General features: G+C 46.5%; 1 protein-coding gene across 1 annotated transcript; it reads right to left on the minus strand.

Annotated features, from left to right (window-relative positions):
• Positions 1 to 217: 217 nt before the first annotated feature.
• Positions 218 to 14,502, minus strand: LOC148513678 (uncharacterized). Its single transcript, XM_088481513.1, has 3 exons — positions 14,392 to 14,502; positions 9,491 to 9,595; positions 218 to 912 (listed from the first exon to the last, which is right to left on the minus strand). Exons 1-3 carry the CDS (start codon positions 14,441 to 14,443, stop codon positions 710 to 712), a joined length of 360 nt encoding a protein of 119 aa, XP_088337639.1. The 5' UTR covers positions 14,444 to 14,502; the 3' UTR covers positions 218 to 709.
• Between the last annotated feature and the right edge of the window lie 361 nt (positions 14,503 to 14,863).

Genomic DNA, 14,863 nt, shown 5'->3' on the forward strand with positions numbered 1-14,863 from the left:
ACCTGCACTACCAGGCCTCAGCCAAATTGTTACAATGAAGTTAATGCAAACTTTTTGGTAAACGTACCGGTTCACGAACCACTTGGAAACAATTTTGAACATCTCTATTGATTACCCTGTGTAATCCCCTTCATGCCAAATGAGGTTTAGAAGTGTCACTGTGCCATACCACATATTGATGTTCTTTAAATTCAACTCCAGAAACTATTTTCTAAAATATAATCAAATTCAAATGATTTATTCCAGAAATAAAACAAATGCATCAAATTCTGCAAAATGAATTCCAACACATAATATAGAATTATTGGTATTCCTTATTACAGGACAATATAACATTCCAAATGAACAGAGAGATTATAACCCCTAATATATATATATATATATATATATATATATATATATATATATAATAATTTTTTTATTAAGGAACTGCAGGTGAATGACCAGGGTTACTCAGGACAAATGCATTCTACTCATTAGCTGGTAAACACTAAATTATACCTGTCACAGCAGCCATTTTGTAGGCTGAACCAAGATTCATCCTATCAGTTCCCAAAGATTCCTGAGATATGAGACGCAAAGTTTAAAACATTGATAGGCCACATAATTTAATAAAATATTGCCGAGCACATAAAATGGCTGCCCTAACTAGGGGTATGTTTAAGTAGAGATATAAATGCATAAAAGAAGGATCAAATGTTTTGTCAGGTCAGAAGAGCCTGGCCACCCACAATGAAAGTAGGACAGCGATGCCCGTTACAATTGATGCGGAGGGCATGGCAGCTGAATTGCAGAGGTCAGTAGAACAGCAGGATGGAGTTTCTGTCACGGTCACTCCCAGATATGTGCTTTCAGTTGTCCCTACACAATTTGTGGCGGATGAACACGACTTCTTCTTTATCGCCAATGAGCCTGCAACAAAGACACAACATGTATCAAGTTATATTGTTTCTATTTAGATGCACATCAGTGTATTACAGGCTTTGTGTAGGCTGTGGTAAAGACTGAAAGGAAACTATTATTTTTCCACAAAAACACAGACTTCCTCTAAGGTATCCTTATACGTGGCCGATATCACTGTGTGTGTGTGATCATTTCCTGTCATGTCCGAAATTGTGGCAGCAGGTGTCCACTTTAGGCCTTTGTACACATACCACTGGCGTAACTATAGAGGGTGCAAGGGGTGCACTTGCTATGGGGCCCAGCAGCTTAGGGGGACCGCCAACCCACTGCACCGTGCAGACATTTTTACATTTATTTTTAAAATTTTCTCTGTTATCCTTTTTTAAAACTTAACGACTTCCGGGCAGCAGAGGGTGGGCTTGATATGGGTGTGTGTGTGTGTGGGGGGTCACCGGGACTATGTCGTCACTTATTGATTACTCTGCTTCCGCCAGCTGAACCACTGAAGAATTACTGACTGTTCTTGCGAGTTGATGACATCATCATCTCGCGAGTCTCTCTCATCACTGGGCTCCGGGCGGGGACTGGGAGGGATGTGCTGTAGTGCAGCAGCAGACAGGGGCAATGCTTAAGTCGTCCTCATATGTCTTCCTGAGGACGGAGCATGTTGGGCTCCAAACGTTGAAGTAAATACAATATATCATTAACAATACTGCAGTGCATATATATATATATATATATATATACATACACACACAGGGCTGGTTCTAGATATTGTGGAGCTCAGGGGTGAAAGTTCCCAGTTGTGGGCCCACCCCCCAAAATAAAGAAATAACTTTTTTAGACGCCGTTCCTCTGCACGCACCTGAAAGCGCGCACTTCCGGAGAGGGGAGGTGTCCTTGCAGAACACCCCCAATTCGTCACACTGTGGGGCATGCCCAGCACTTACGGAGGTGCTGTGCTTCCTCCAAGCTCTCCCCTCATGGCGAATAATTGCCATGTGCAGTAAAGCACCTTACACAGTATATCTTACACAGTAATGCCCCTTACAACACATTATGCCACATGCAGTAATACCCTTTATAACACATTATGCGACACACAGTAATGGCCTTTATAACACATTATGCGACACACAGTAATGGCCTTTATAACACATTATGCGACACACAGTAATGCCCTTTATAACACATTATGCCACATGCAGTAATGCCCTTTATAACACATTATGCCACATGCAGTAATGCCCTTTATAACACATTATGCAACACACAGTAATGGCCTTTATAACACATTATGCCACATGCAGTAATGCCCTTTATAACACATTATGCGACACACAGTAATATCCTTTATAACACATTATGCGACACACAGTAATGGCCTTTATAACACATTATGCGACACACAGTAATGGCCTGTGAAGGTCTGGGTTTGTTGTGGACCCGGGGTGGTGACAGGAGCAGACACAGAAGCAGATTTAAATAAAAAGGTGGAGTTTTTAATAAGTGATTTAGCAGACATGGGAATGGCAAAAGAAAAAGTCCAGGTTTAGCACTAAAGTGCACTTGATAACTGTGGTGAAACAAATGGGAGAATGTACAGATAGTGACAGGCAGGAAGTGTCCAGTATGCAGGTTTGGTGAGCTGTAACAAAGTGCAGGCAGAGGTAATGAAGTCCAGCTGGGAGTTAGAGTGTGAGGCAAGGTGCAGGGAAACGGGATTGGTATGAAATACCGCCGGCCGCCTGGCCGGCGGTTCGATTCCCATCAACTGCAGCCCGACAGGAGCTGAGTGCGACGCAGCAGAAGCCCGACAGCGCTGGAAATCCTGATCGTGGAGAGGTGAGTATTTACTAACCTAACCTAACCCCCCTAACCCTAATCCTCCTTAGGGGTGCCTAACCCTAAATTCCCCCCCAAGTGCCTAACCCTAATCCTCCCTCTAAGTGCCTAACCCTAACCACCCCCTTCCCCGCTGCCTAAACCTAAGTCCCCCGGGGGGGTGCCTAACCCTAAGTCCCCCCCGGGGGTGCCTAACCCTAACCCTCCCTCCCCCTAGCCTAACCCTAACCCTCCCGGGGGGGTGCCTAACCCTAAGTCCCCCCCGGGAGCCCTAATCCTAACCCTCCCCCCCTGCGGCTGTCCGCTGGCGGCGCCCGGCATCACTACGATCGTGATGCCGGGCGCTGGTCTCCCGGCATCGGGGAAATGCGGGCGTCTATATCTAGACGCCCGGCATTTCACCCTTGCCGGGATAAGACAGTCGGGAAGCCGGCTGCCGGTATATAGGCAGTCGGCTTCCCGATTGCCACCCAGGGAAACAGCAGGTTCAGGTACTCAGGCAGGTAAAAGGTAAATGGAGGATGCAGGGTGAGTCCAGCAGGTTTGGAGCAGGCAAGGTAACAGGCTAGTAGCGCTTCCAGGCAGACAGGTAAGGCACAGGTACTCTCTCTCAGCCGCAGCTGAGAAACACGTTACACTGGCAATGAATGAAGGCTCTGTACCTTCCTAAATACCAGGTGCCGCGCTGTGACTGGCTGGAAAGAGCACATGACCCACCAGGATTGGACAGCTTGAATCACATGACCTGAGGCAAGATGTCAAACGGAACGGAAACACCACCAGGCCTCACTAGGCCTCAGTGACAATGTGCCGCACAGAACCACGTGCAGCCAATGCCCCTCACCAAACACCAGCACCGCTGCCAGAGACCCCTCACCACAATGACCTCACAGGTAATACCCGGTGACCACCATGCCGAGAAACCCTGGCCGTGACATGGCCTTTATAACACATTATGCGACACACAGTAATGGCCTTTATAATACATTATGCGACACACAGTAATGCCCTGTATAACACATTATGCCACACACAGTAATGCCCTGTATAATACATTATCTCCAATTCAAATTCCAGTAGCCACACAGAAGTCCCTTATTCATGTTATGACACACAGTGGTGCCCCTTTTACACAATGCCCAAATTAGTGCCCCTTATACAGAAGGCCCACAGTAGTAGTGCCTCTAATACAATGCCCACAGTAGTAGTGCCTCTAATACAATGCCCACAGTAGTAGTGCCCCTTATACAATGCCCACAGCAGTGGTGCCCCTTATACAATGGCCCCGGTAGTGGTGCCCCCCATGCAGTGCCCCCATTAGTAGTGCCCGCAGTGGTAATGCCCCCATTGGTAATGCCCACAGTAGTAGTGAACCCAGCAGTAGTGCCCCCAGTGGTAATGTCCCCTATAGTAGTGCCCCCCATTGGTAATGACCAAAGTGGTAATGACCCCAGTGTTAATGCCCCCTATAGTAATCCCCCCAGTAGTAATGCCCCTTATAGTAGTGATGCCCCCAGTAGTAGTGCCCCCATTGGTAATGCTCCCTTTAGTAGTGCCCCCAGTGGTAATGCCTCCTATAGTAGTGCCCACAGTAGTAATGCCCCCTATAGTAGTGCCCCAGTAGTAATGCCCCCTATAGTAGTGCCCCCAGTAGTAATGCCCCCTATAGTAATCAACCCAGTAGTAATGCCCCCTATAGTCATGCCCCCAGTAATAATGCCCCCTATAGTCATGCCCCCTATAGTTGTGCCTCCAGTGCTAGGGCTTCTAAAAAAAATACAATTAAAATACAAACACAATACTTACCATAAGCCCCGCTCCTGCATCCGCTGTCATCCGGTCCGACCACTCCTATGTCATGGCGTCGCTCCCATAGTGCTCTCTGCAGGAGCTGAGCTCAGGAGTGAGCTCCGGCTCCTCGGATCTATGGGAGAGACGTCATGATGTCCCTCCCACAGTGCTCTCTACGGGATCCGGAAGCCGGAACTCAGAAGTGAGCTCCAGCTTTAGGCTGCTGCTGCGGGGAAGGACCCGAGTACGTGGGGTATGAGGACCGCCGTAGCTTTTTTTTTTTTCTTCAGACTCAATGGCGCCCCCTAGAGGCCAGTGCTCTGGGCGACAGCCCTGTTAGCCCACCCCTAAATAGTATATATATATATCTATCATCTCCAGCTGTGTGACCCAGCAGCTTTGAAACCTAAAAGCGAGTCATTTCATTCGATCTATCATGCTCATTGAACCTAACTAGTATTTTGATGCCCAGCAAATACATTGTTAGGTGACCTAATGTGTCTGTAACCAATATAATAAATAGCTTGTATGCAATCACTATAGTATAGGAAAACACTCCACCCAAAATGTTGTTTTCCCTTATTCTATCCGCAATTACCGGTAAAACCAGACTGTGTCCCTCTTCCAAGACCATTTTCTTGTATGTATTGCCTCCAGGGCCAGGAACAAATAGGACTAGACTCCTGGGTTGTCATGTCAGCTAAAAGGATCCAAAGTTGGTGGCTCATTCTCTGGCTTTTTTGTGGTTCAGCTCCCACACCCTGGGCCACCTGTCATTGGCACCACTTCTATAATCCCTGTAGTTACACCTGTAGTATTGAGTAGTCTCAGTAAAGAAGCCCCATTGCTGTCCAGAAGACCCATAACTATCTTGTTTTATTTCACCATATTTGGCTGAAGACCCGGATAAAGCTCATTAGGATTCTGAAAATAGTTTATAACAAAAGAGAAACCACATTTTTTTACGCACTTACACTTCATACCTTATAGATATAAAATACCTAGTAACTGTACGTGTTTATTTAGGGTGACTGACAATGGGAAAAGACGGGGCCTTTGGGCATGGCCTTGTGTTTTCCTTTTATGCAGTCTGTGAAGCAGAAGTTTTTCAGCCATCAGTTATTTTCCATTCTGCATTAATCCTGACAAAGGAGAAACACTTCCAGTGATTCCACATTGCTAATGTTGTTAAACGTGTGCAATGATCTGCGCACCCCTGAAAGGAGGGGTTACCTAGTACGGCCATTCTGGGACATTTGCCCCTACATGCCTGCTTTTGAAAAAGCATTTCAGGGCAATTGTGAAAGCAACACTAGAGAGACTAAACTAGACAAGAGTGTCATAAACTTGTCTGATAAATGAGCCCCAAAATCAGATACCTTGGGGTAAATTTACTAAAGTGAGAGTTTCTAGAAGTGAGTTTTAAAAGTGATGTTGCCCATAGCAACCAATCAGATTCTAGCTATTATTTTCTAGAAGGTGCTAGTTAAATGTTAAGTAGAATCTGATTGGTTGCTATGGGCAATATTACTTCTAAAACTCACTTCTAAAAATTCTCACTTTAGTAAATTTACCCCCTAGTGTATACACTAGTATTCTGGACCATTCGCAGGGTCGCTCGCTGTTTTGTTTGAGGTTATTTCTGTCTCTTTTTCTCTGTTTCTCTTCCCCTCTTTGCCCATCCCTCTGTCTCCGCTTCTTTCCAATTCTCTCTTTAACCCCTCTCTTTTCCCTCTCTGCCTTCCTGTTGTGCTGTCAATCATCTAGTGATGTTCTGCATGCTTTAACATACCTCCCAACATGACCCTCTCCAGGAGGGACAATGCTCTGGTCCTGGACTTCCCTGGTAAGAGACGGGGCTGCAGCGCAGTTCAAAAGTCAAATAGGGGAGTCACACCAACTGTCATTTCACACGCTGCCAAACATCACTGGCTGGGACTCACTGGCAGTTGGTGTGACTCCCCTATTTGAATTTTGGACTGTACTGCAGCCCCACCTCTGGAGCCTCCACCAATCATACATTACCTGGGAAGTCCAGGACCAGAGCATTGTGTCCCCCCTGGAGAGGGTCATGTTGGGAGGTATGCTTTAAACATCACCCCTCATATACAATATGCACTAAATCTATTATTATTTATTTTGCTTATTCACACCTCCTTTCCTACAGAACCATGCTTCTTTAAACACCTTTATACTACTTTCTTTCTCAACACCCCTTTCATATGGATACAAAATAAATGGTACAGTAGTACCATTACTACTAGTAAATAGTAGATAAAACTAGTAAAAAATAGTACAGTTAGATGTTTAAATACAACAAGGTGTACTGGGAAGGACACTGAAGGGTTTACATTGTAAGTATTGTCAATATTGGATAACTCTGTAAACTAATCCAGGAATAATAGATAACCCTGTAAACTAATCCAGGTAGTAATTGTAAATTATAGTATTATTGCTTATGCCTATAACTGAAGCGACACTGCCCCCTACTGTCTATTAATATTCATGTGCATTTTATAGTTGCACTTTGTAACTTTGAAAATGCTTATTCAGGAGTTATTCCAGAGAGCAGGGTGTAGATCACTGCAAATAACAGCAACCTTGTCCAGGACTGACTGCAGAAGATGCCTATACAATATAGATTCCAGCTCCAGAGACGGGGGCTCCTGGAATAGCAGCTTGACCATTCACCCGGCTGTTACCATCTATACGAAGCTAAGTGCAGTGTTATTATATTCTTCAAATACTTTGGTGTATTTGTTTGTGTGTTTTGATTAACTCTGTGTATCCAAAATATACCTGGTTCCACCGGGAACAACCCCCTTTCCTACAGTACCTTTACCTGTATGCTATATTAATTTTTATTCTTTATTTGATTATTTACAACACCTTTCCTAGGCCACCTTAATGCTTCACACTACCTGTCCTCCAGTAGCTATCCTGACTGTCTCCTTCAGCCCACCACTTCTCTAGCACCTATCACTACCTTTCCTCCAACTCCTACTCTAACCATCTTTTTTACACTTGCTTTCTGTGGCATATCGCACTACCTTTCCTCCAGCACCTACACCAACTGTCTCCTTTATACCCCTTCTTCTGTAGAACCTCACTACCTTTCCTCCAGCACCTAGGCTACACCAACTGTCTCCTTTATACCCCTTCATCTGTAGAACCTCACTACTTTTCCTCCAGCACCTAGGCTACACCAACTGTCTCCTTTATACCCCTTCTTCTGTAGAACCTCACTACCTTTCCTCCAGCACCTAGGCTACACCAACTATCTCCTTTATACCCCTTCTTCTGTAGAACCTCACTACCTTCCTCCAGCACCTAGGCTACACCAACTGTCTCCTTTATACCCCTTCTTCTGTAGAAATTCACTACCTTTCCTCCAGCACCTACACCAACTGTCTCCTTTATACCCCTTCTTCTGTAGAACCTCACTACCTTTCCTCCAGCACCTAGGCTACACCAACTGTCTCCTTTATACCCCTTCTTCTGTAGAACCTCACTACCTTTCCTCCAGCACCTACACCAACTGTCTCCTTTATACCCCTTCTTCTGTAGAACCTCACTACCTTTCCTCCAGCACCTAGGCTACACCAACTGTCTCCTTTATACCCCTTCTTCTGTAGAACCTCACTACCTTTCCTCCAGCACCTAGGCTACACCAACTGTCTCCTTTATACCCCTTCTTCTGTAGAACCTCACTACCTTTCCTCCAGCACCTAGGCTACACCAACTGTCTCCTTTATACCCCTTCTGCTGTAGAACCTCACTACCTTTCCTCCAGCACCTAGACTACACCAACTGTCTCCTTTATACCCCTTCCTCTGTAGAACCTCACTACCTTTCCTCCAGCACCTAGGCTACACCAACTGTCTCCTTTACACCCCTTCTTCTGTAGAACCTCACTACCTTTCCTCCAGCACCTAGGCTACACCAACTGTCTCCTTTACACCCCTTCTTCTGTAGAACCTCACTACCTTTCCTCCAGCACCTAGGCTACACCAACTGTCTCCTTTACACCCCTTCTTCTGTAGAACCTCACTACCTTTCCTCCAGCACCTGCTGTACACCAACCACACATCACACTATCTTTCCTCCAGCACCTACACTGACTGTCTCCATCACACCCCATTTCTGTAGCACCTCACACTACCCTCCAGCACCTACATCAACTGTCTCCATTACCCCCCACTTCTGTAGCACCTTACAACTACATCAACTGTCTCCATCACCGTCGGTTGCATCAAGCACCTCCGCTGAGTATATTGAATGTGTTACTTTCACAGCCGGGAGTAGTGGAACAGAATCTCTATGTTGTGTTGGTCTCATGGATCAACTGCACTGCGGCAACATCAGCAATGTTAAATTTGAAGTGGTAAACCAATGTGCATACATATCATCAGCGCCACTAGTGAGCGCCACAAAAGCATAAAAAGTTTCCAGCCAAACCTGTGAATAGGTTATGGATATAAGCTGTGTTGGAATGTGTTCATGTGCTGTAGGAAAGTACAGTAGGCCATTCCTTTTACTGGTACTGTATGTCGTCACCGGTGCTGGTAAGAGTCTTGGGGAAGGAAGGTATTTCTCACTGTGCTTGAAAAGGTTATATGCCATGTATACATTCCTTTGCCAAGCACAATGCTATTACATGAGGAGATGGTCATGACATTGGGCAGGGGAGGTGGGTGTGTGGTGCACTGCCAGGTCCCATACAGAGCTAAGAAAAAAATTGAAAGCTAATTTGGGCTGGAGCTGATACACAGCATTGCACATTATGTTGGTCATACAGGTACAAGATGCTCCGATACCATGGACTCTAAACATAGCAAGCTGTCCCTATTATTGAACACTCGGGGTATCAGCGGACTCATTGTCACTGATTCAAGATATACAACATAAGATTAGGGATTTTGTATAGTAGATGGGAGCCAGTGTTACCTACCTGAATTAATTGTCTGTGTTAGGCATACTTCCAATAATCCACAGGATGTGGTGGAGGGAAAAGAACAGGTACCATAACCACATGTGTAGCAATTCAGTGCATGACCTGTAAATAGTGATTAAAAATACAGTGTGAGAGACAGCTGAAATGAAAACACAGTATAGACATCAGCAGTGCCGATTTTCTCTCTCAGGCATTACCTTACCATGACATATTGTATATACACAGCACAGGTACAGTACACACAGCAGCTATGCCGATTCTCCCTCTCAGGCATTACCTTACCATGACATACTGTATATACACAGCACAGGTACAGTACACACAGCAGCAGTGCAGATTCTCCCTCTCAGGCATTACCTTACCATGACATACTGTATATACACAGAGCACAGGTACAGTACAGACATCAGCAGTGCAGATTCTCCCTCTCAGGCATTACCTTACCATGACATACTGTATATACACAGCACAGGTACAGTACAGACATCAGCAGTGCCGATTCTCCCTCTCAGGCATTACCTTACCATGACATATACACAGCACAGGTACAGTACAGACATCAGCAGTGCTGATTGTGCCTCTCAGGCATTACCTTACCATGACATACTGTATATACACAGCACAGGTACAGTACAGACATCAGCAATGCAGATTCTCCCTCTCAGGCATTACCTTACCGTGACATACTGTATATACACAGAACAGGTACAGTACAGACATCAACAGTGCCGATTTTCCCTCTCAGGCATTACCTTACCACAGGCTTGCCGACTTTCTGGCTGCCCCTTCTGGGAGGGAAAGCTGCCCAGGGAATGCTGGCAAGTATGTACTACACCATAAAATGAATACACAGCACAGGTATAGTCATAGTTACCTACTTTCAACAATCTCTTCCCGGGAGAAGCCCGGGTAAGAGAAGCAGCAAGGGGCCGATGGGGGCGGTGCCTAATGAGTCGCGTCATTAAGCCCCGCCCCTCACGGCAAGACTGCCGCGATTGGGTACAATTTACATAGGGGGTGGGGCCTAATGCTGTGATTCATGCAGAATCACATCCTAAGCCCCGCCCCCTTCACGGAGACCCGCGATCACTGCGGTTACTCTCCTCATTTTGCACACTTCACTAGGAAGTGGGCAGAATGCGGGAGAAATGCCTACCCTTCCGGGGGTGCGGGGGGTTACCCGAAAAATCGGGAGCCTCCCGCGAAAACCAGGAGGGTAGGCATGTATGGGTATAGTACAGACAGAAGTAGTATCAGAATGCTCCTACGCAGTGGTGTAAGTTCATGCCAGATGCCCGGAGACAGCCGCTGACACTGTAATGTAGCAGATCGCATGAAGACAGGCTATAGATAGATGAAGGCAACAGCTGATGGTCTGACATGGAGCTCTCCACTAGTGTATGGTGGCTTCTCAGGTGCCGGGAAGGGGAACCATGAATTGGGCGGCCGTGACTGTACACTCCAGGTACATACTGTAGTTACAGCCCTAAGTGGGGTTAATATGTTGTTGACAATGGAGGAGGTGCCCCTTCAGAGCTGGAGCCCGGTGGCAGCCGCCTCCATTGTCTCCCATAGTTCTGCCCCTGCTCCTACATAACACACTACTAATCCATAAAATGTATACAAAGCAGAGAACAGTACTGACTGCAGCAGTGCTTCTAACATACTACTAAACCGTGATACATATACAAGCACAGGTACAGTACAGACAGCAGCAGTGCCAGTCTCCTCCTCACACACTACTACACCATGACATGTATACACAGCGCAGGTACAGTACAGACAGCAGCAGTGCCAGTCTCCTCCTCACACAATACTACACCATGACATGTATACACAGCGCAGGTACAGTACAGACAGCAGCAGTGCCAGTCTCCTCCTCACACACTACTACACCATGACATGTATACACAGCGCAGGTACAGTACAGACAGCAGCAGTGCCAGTCTCCTCCTCACACAATACTACACCATGATATGTATACCCAGCGCAGGTACAGTACAGACAGCAGCAGTGCCAGTCTCCTCTCACACACTACTACACCATGACATGTATACACAGCATAGGTACAGTACAGACAGCAGCAGTGCCAGTCTCCTCCTCACACACTACTACACCATGACATGTATACACAGCACAGGTACAGTACAGACAGCAGCAGTGCCAGTCTCCTCCTCACACACTACTACACCATGACATGTATACACAGCACAGGTACAGTACAGACAGCAGCAGTGCCAGTCTCCCCCTCACACACTACTACACCATGACATGTATACACAGCGCAGGTACAGTACAGACAGCAGCAGTGCCAGTCTCCCCCTCACAGACTACTACACCATGACATGTATACACAGCGCAGGTACAGTACAGACAGCAGCAGTGCCAGTCTCCTCCTCACAGACTACTACACCATGACATGTATACACAGCGCAGGTACAGTACAGACAGCAGCAGTGCCAGTCTCCTCCTCACAGACTACTACACCATGACATGTATACACAGCGCAGGTACAGTACAGACAGCAGCAGTGCCAGTCTCCTCCTCACAGACTACTACACCATGACATGTATACACAGCGCAGGTACAGTACAGACAGCAGCAGTGCCAGTCTCTTCCTCACACACTACTACACCATGACATGTATACACAGCACAGGTACAGTACAGACAGCAGCAGCGCCAGTCTCCTCCTCACACACTACTACACCATGACATGTATACACAGCACAGGTACAGTACAGACAGCAGCAGCGCCAGTCTCCCCCTCACACACTACTACACCATGACATGTATACACAGCACAGGTACAGTACAGACAGCAGCAGCGCCAGTCTCCCCCTCACACACTACTACACCATGACATGTATACACAGCACAGGTACAGTACAGACAGCAGCAGCGCCAGTCTCCCCCTCACACACTACTACACCATGACATGTATACACAGCACAGGTACAGTACAGACAGCAGCAGCGCCAGTCTCCTCACACACTACTACACCATGACATGTATACACAGCACAGGTACAGTACAGACAGCAGCAGCGCCAGTCTCCTCCTCACACACTACTACACCATGACATGTATACACAGCACAGGTACAGTACACACAGCAGCAGCGCCAGTCTCCCCCTCACACACTACTACACCATGACATGTATACACAGCACAGGTACAGTACAGACAGCAGCAGCGCCAGTCTCCCCCTCACACACTACTACACCATGACATGTATACACAGCACAGGTACAGTACACACAGCAGCAGTGCCAGTCTCCCCCTCACACACTACTACACCATGACATGTATACACAGCACAGGTACAGTACACACAGCAGCAGTGCCAGTCTCCCCCTCACACACTACTACACCATGACATGTATACACAGCACAGGTACAGTACAGACAGCAGCAGTGCCAGTCTCCCCCTCACACAATACTACACCATGACATGTATACACAGCACAGGTACAGTACAGACAGCAGCAGTGCCAGTCTCTTCCTCACACACTACTACACCATGACATGTATACACAGCACAGGTACAGTACAGACAGCAGCAGTGCCAGTCTCCTCCTCACACACTACTACACCATGACATGTATACACAGCACAGGTACAGTACAGACAGCAGCAGTGCCAGTCTCCTCCTCACACACTACTACACCATGACATGTATACACAGCACAGGTACAGTACAGACAGCAGCAGTGCCAGTCTCCTCCTCACACACTACTACACCATGACATGTATACACAGCACAGGTACAGTACAGACAGCAGCAGCGCCAGTCTCCTCCTCACACACTACTACACCATGACATGTATACACAGCACAGGTACAGTACAGACAGCAGCAGCGCCAGTCTCCTCACACACTACTACACCATGACATGTATACACAGCACAGGTACAGTACAGACAGCAGCAGCGCCAGTCTCCTCACACACTACTACACCATGACATGTATACACAGCACAGGTACAGTACAGACAGCAGCAGCGCCAGTCTCCTCACACACTACTACACCATGACATGTATACACAGCACAGGTACAGTACAGACAGCAGCAGCGCCAGTCTCCTCCTCACACACTACTACACCATGACATGTATACACAGCACAGGTACAGTACAGACAGCAGCAGCGCCAGTCTCCTCCTCACAGACTACTACACCATGACATGTATACACAGCACAGGTACAGTACAGACAGCAGCAGTGCCAGTCTCTTCCTCACACACTACTACACCATGACATGTATACACAGCACAGGTACAGTACAGACAGCAGCAGTGCCAGTCTCCTCCTCACACACTACTACACCATGACATGTATACACAGCACAGGTACAGTACAATACAGACAGCAGCTGTGACAGTCTCCTCCTCACACACCGATACACCATGATGTATAGTATATTGGAGCAAAGTACTGATGTAAAAAGTAACAGTTCAATTAAGAAACACTTAAAATAAAGTAGTTGTTAGTTACAAACCTGCATGACACCCACCCATCCCTGACACCCATCCCTGACACCCATCCCTGACATCCATCCCTGACATCCATCCCTGACACCCATCCCTGACACCCATCCCTGAATACACACAAAATCACATTTTCCAAAAAGAACACGACACCCCTGAATAGAAGGTTTCTACTTTTGTAACATTATTAGAATGAAAATGCTTCAATGGAATTTAAATCAAACATTTTTTACAGTGTTTTCCACCATTCCCAAATATATTATTCATCAATTCAGGTATCTACATCTCATTGGATCTTACTAATTGTTACCCACACGCATTTTGATTTTCCTACATTTGAAGCAAAAACAATCAGATCTTTTTTTAATCGTACATGACCAACTTCACAGTCATACATTCCATGCTAACTTACCCATATGGCATGTCAGAAGGGCACAGAGGGCACCTACAATCCACTTGTTCATTCTCTGGCTGTCCCTGTATCACTATCAGACTCCTGGCTGCTGTGTTCTCTCTCCCTCTCCTGTGCTGGCTCTTATAAACTAAAGGCTGGGAAAGGAAGGACTCCGCCCAGATGGTGCTCACCCAAAGCATCATATATTTTCCATGTCTGTAATACCACATTGTATCACAGGGACTCCAATTTAACCCAGGGGTGGTAAATTGAGAGTGGAAGATAATGCTTTATATATAACAAAGTCATAAGAACAGTGATTGAATAAGAGTGCAATGGGTTAAATCTCCCCAAGTGTGGGGTTTGGTTTCTGATACATCATGTGATTAGTTGGTCCTATTGTTTTTAGAGTTGTGTTCTTTTTGTGCTTTGGATTTAAGGCTTTGTGGGTTGATGCAAAGCCTCTTTGCTCCTGTCTTCCCTCTATCCA

This window comes from Taudactylus pleione, unplaced genomic scaffold (genome assembly GCF_031769625.1).
Source record: "Taudactylus pleione unplaced genomic scaffold, aTauple2 ptg000274l, whole genome shotgun sequence".
Classification (NCBI taxonomy): Eukaryota; Metazoa; Chordata; class Amphibia; order Anura; family Myobatrachidae; genus Taudactylus; species Taudactylus pleione.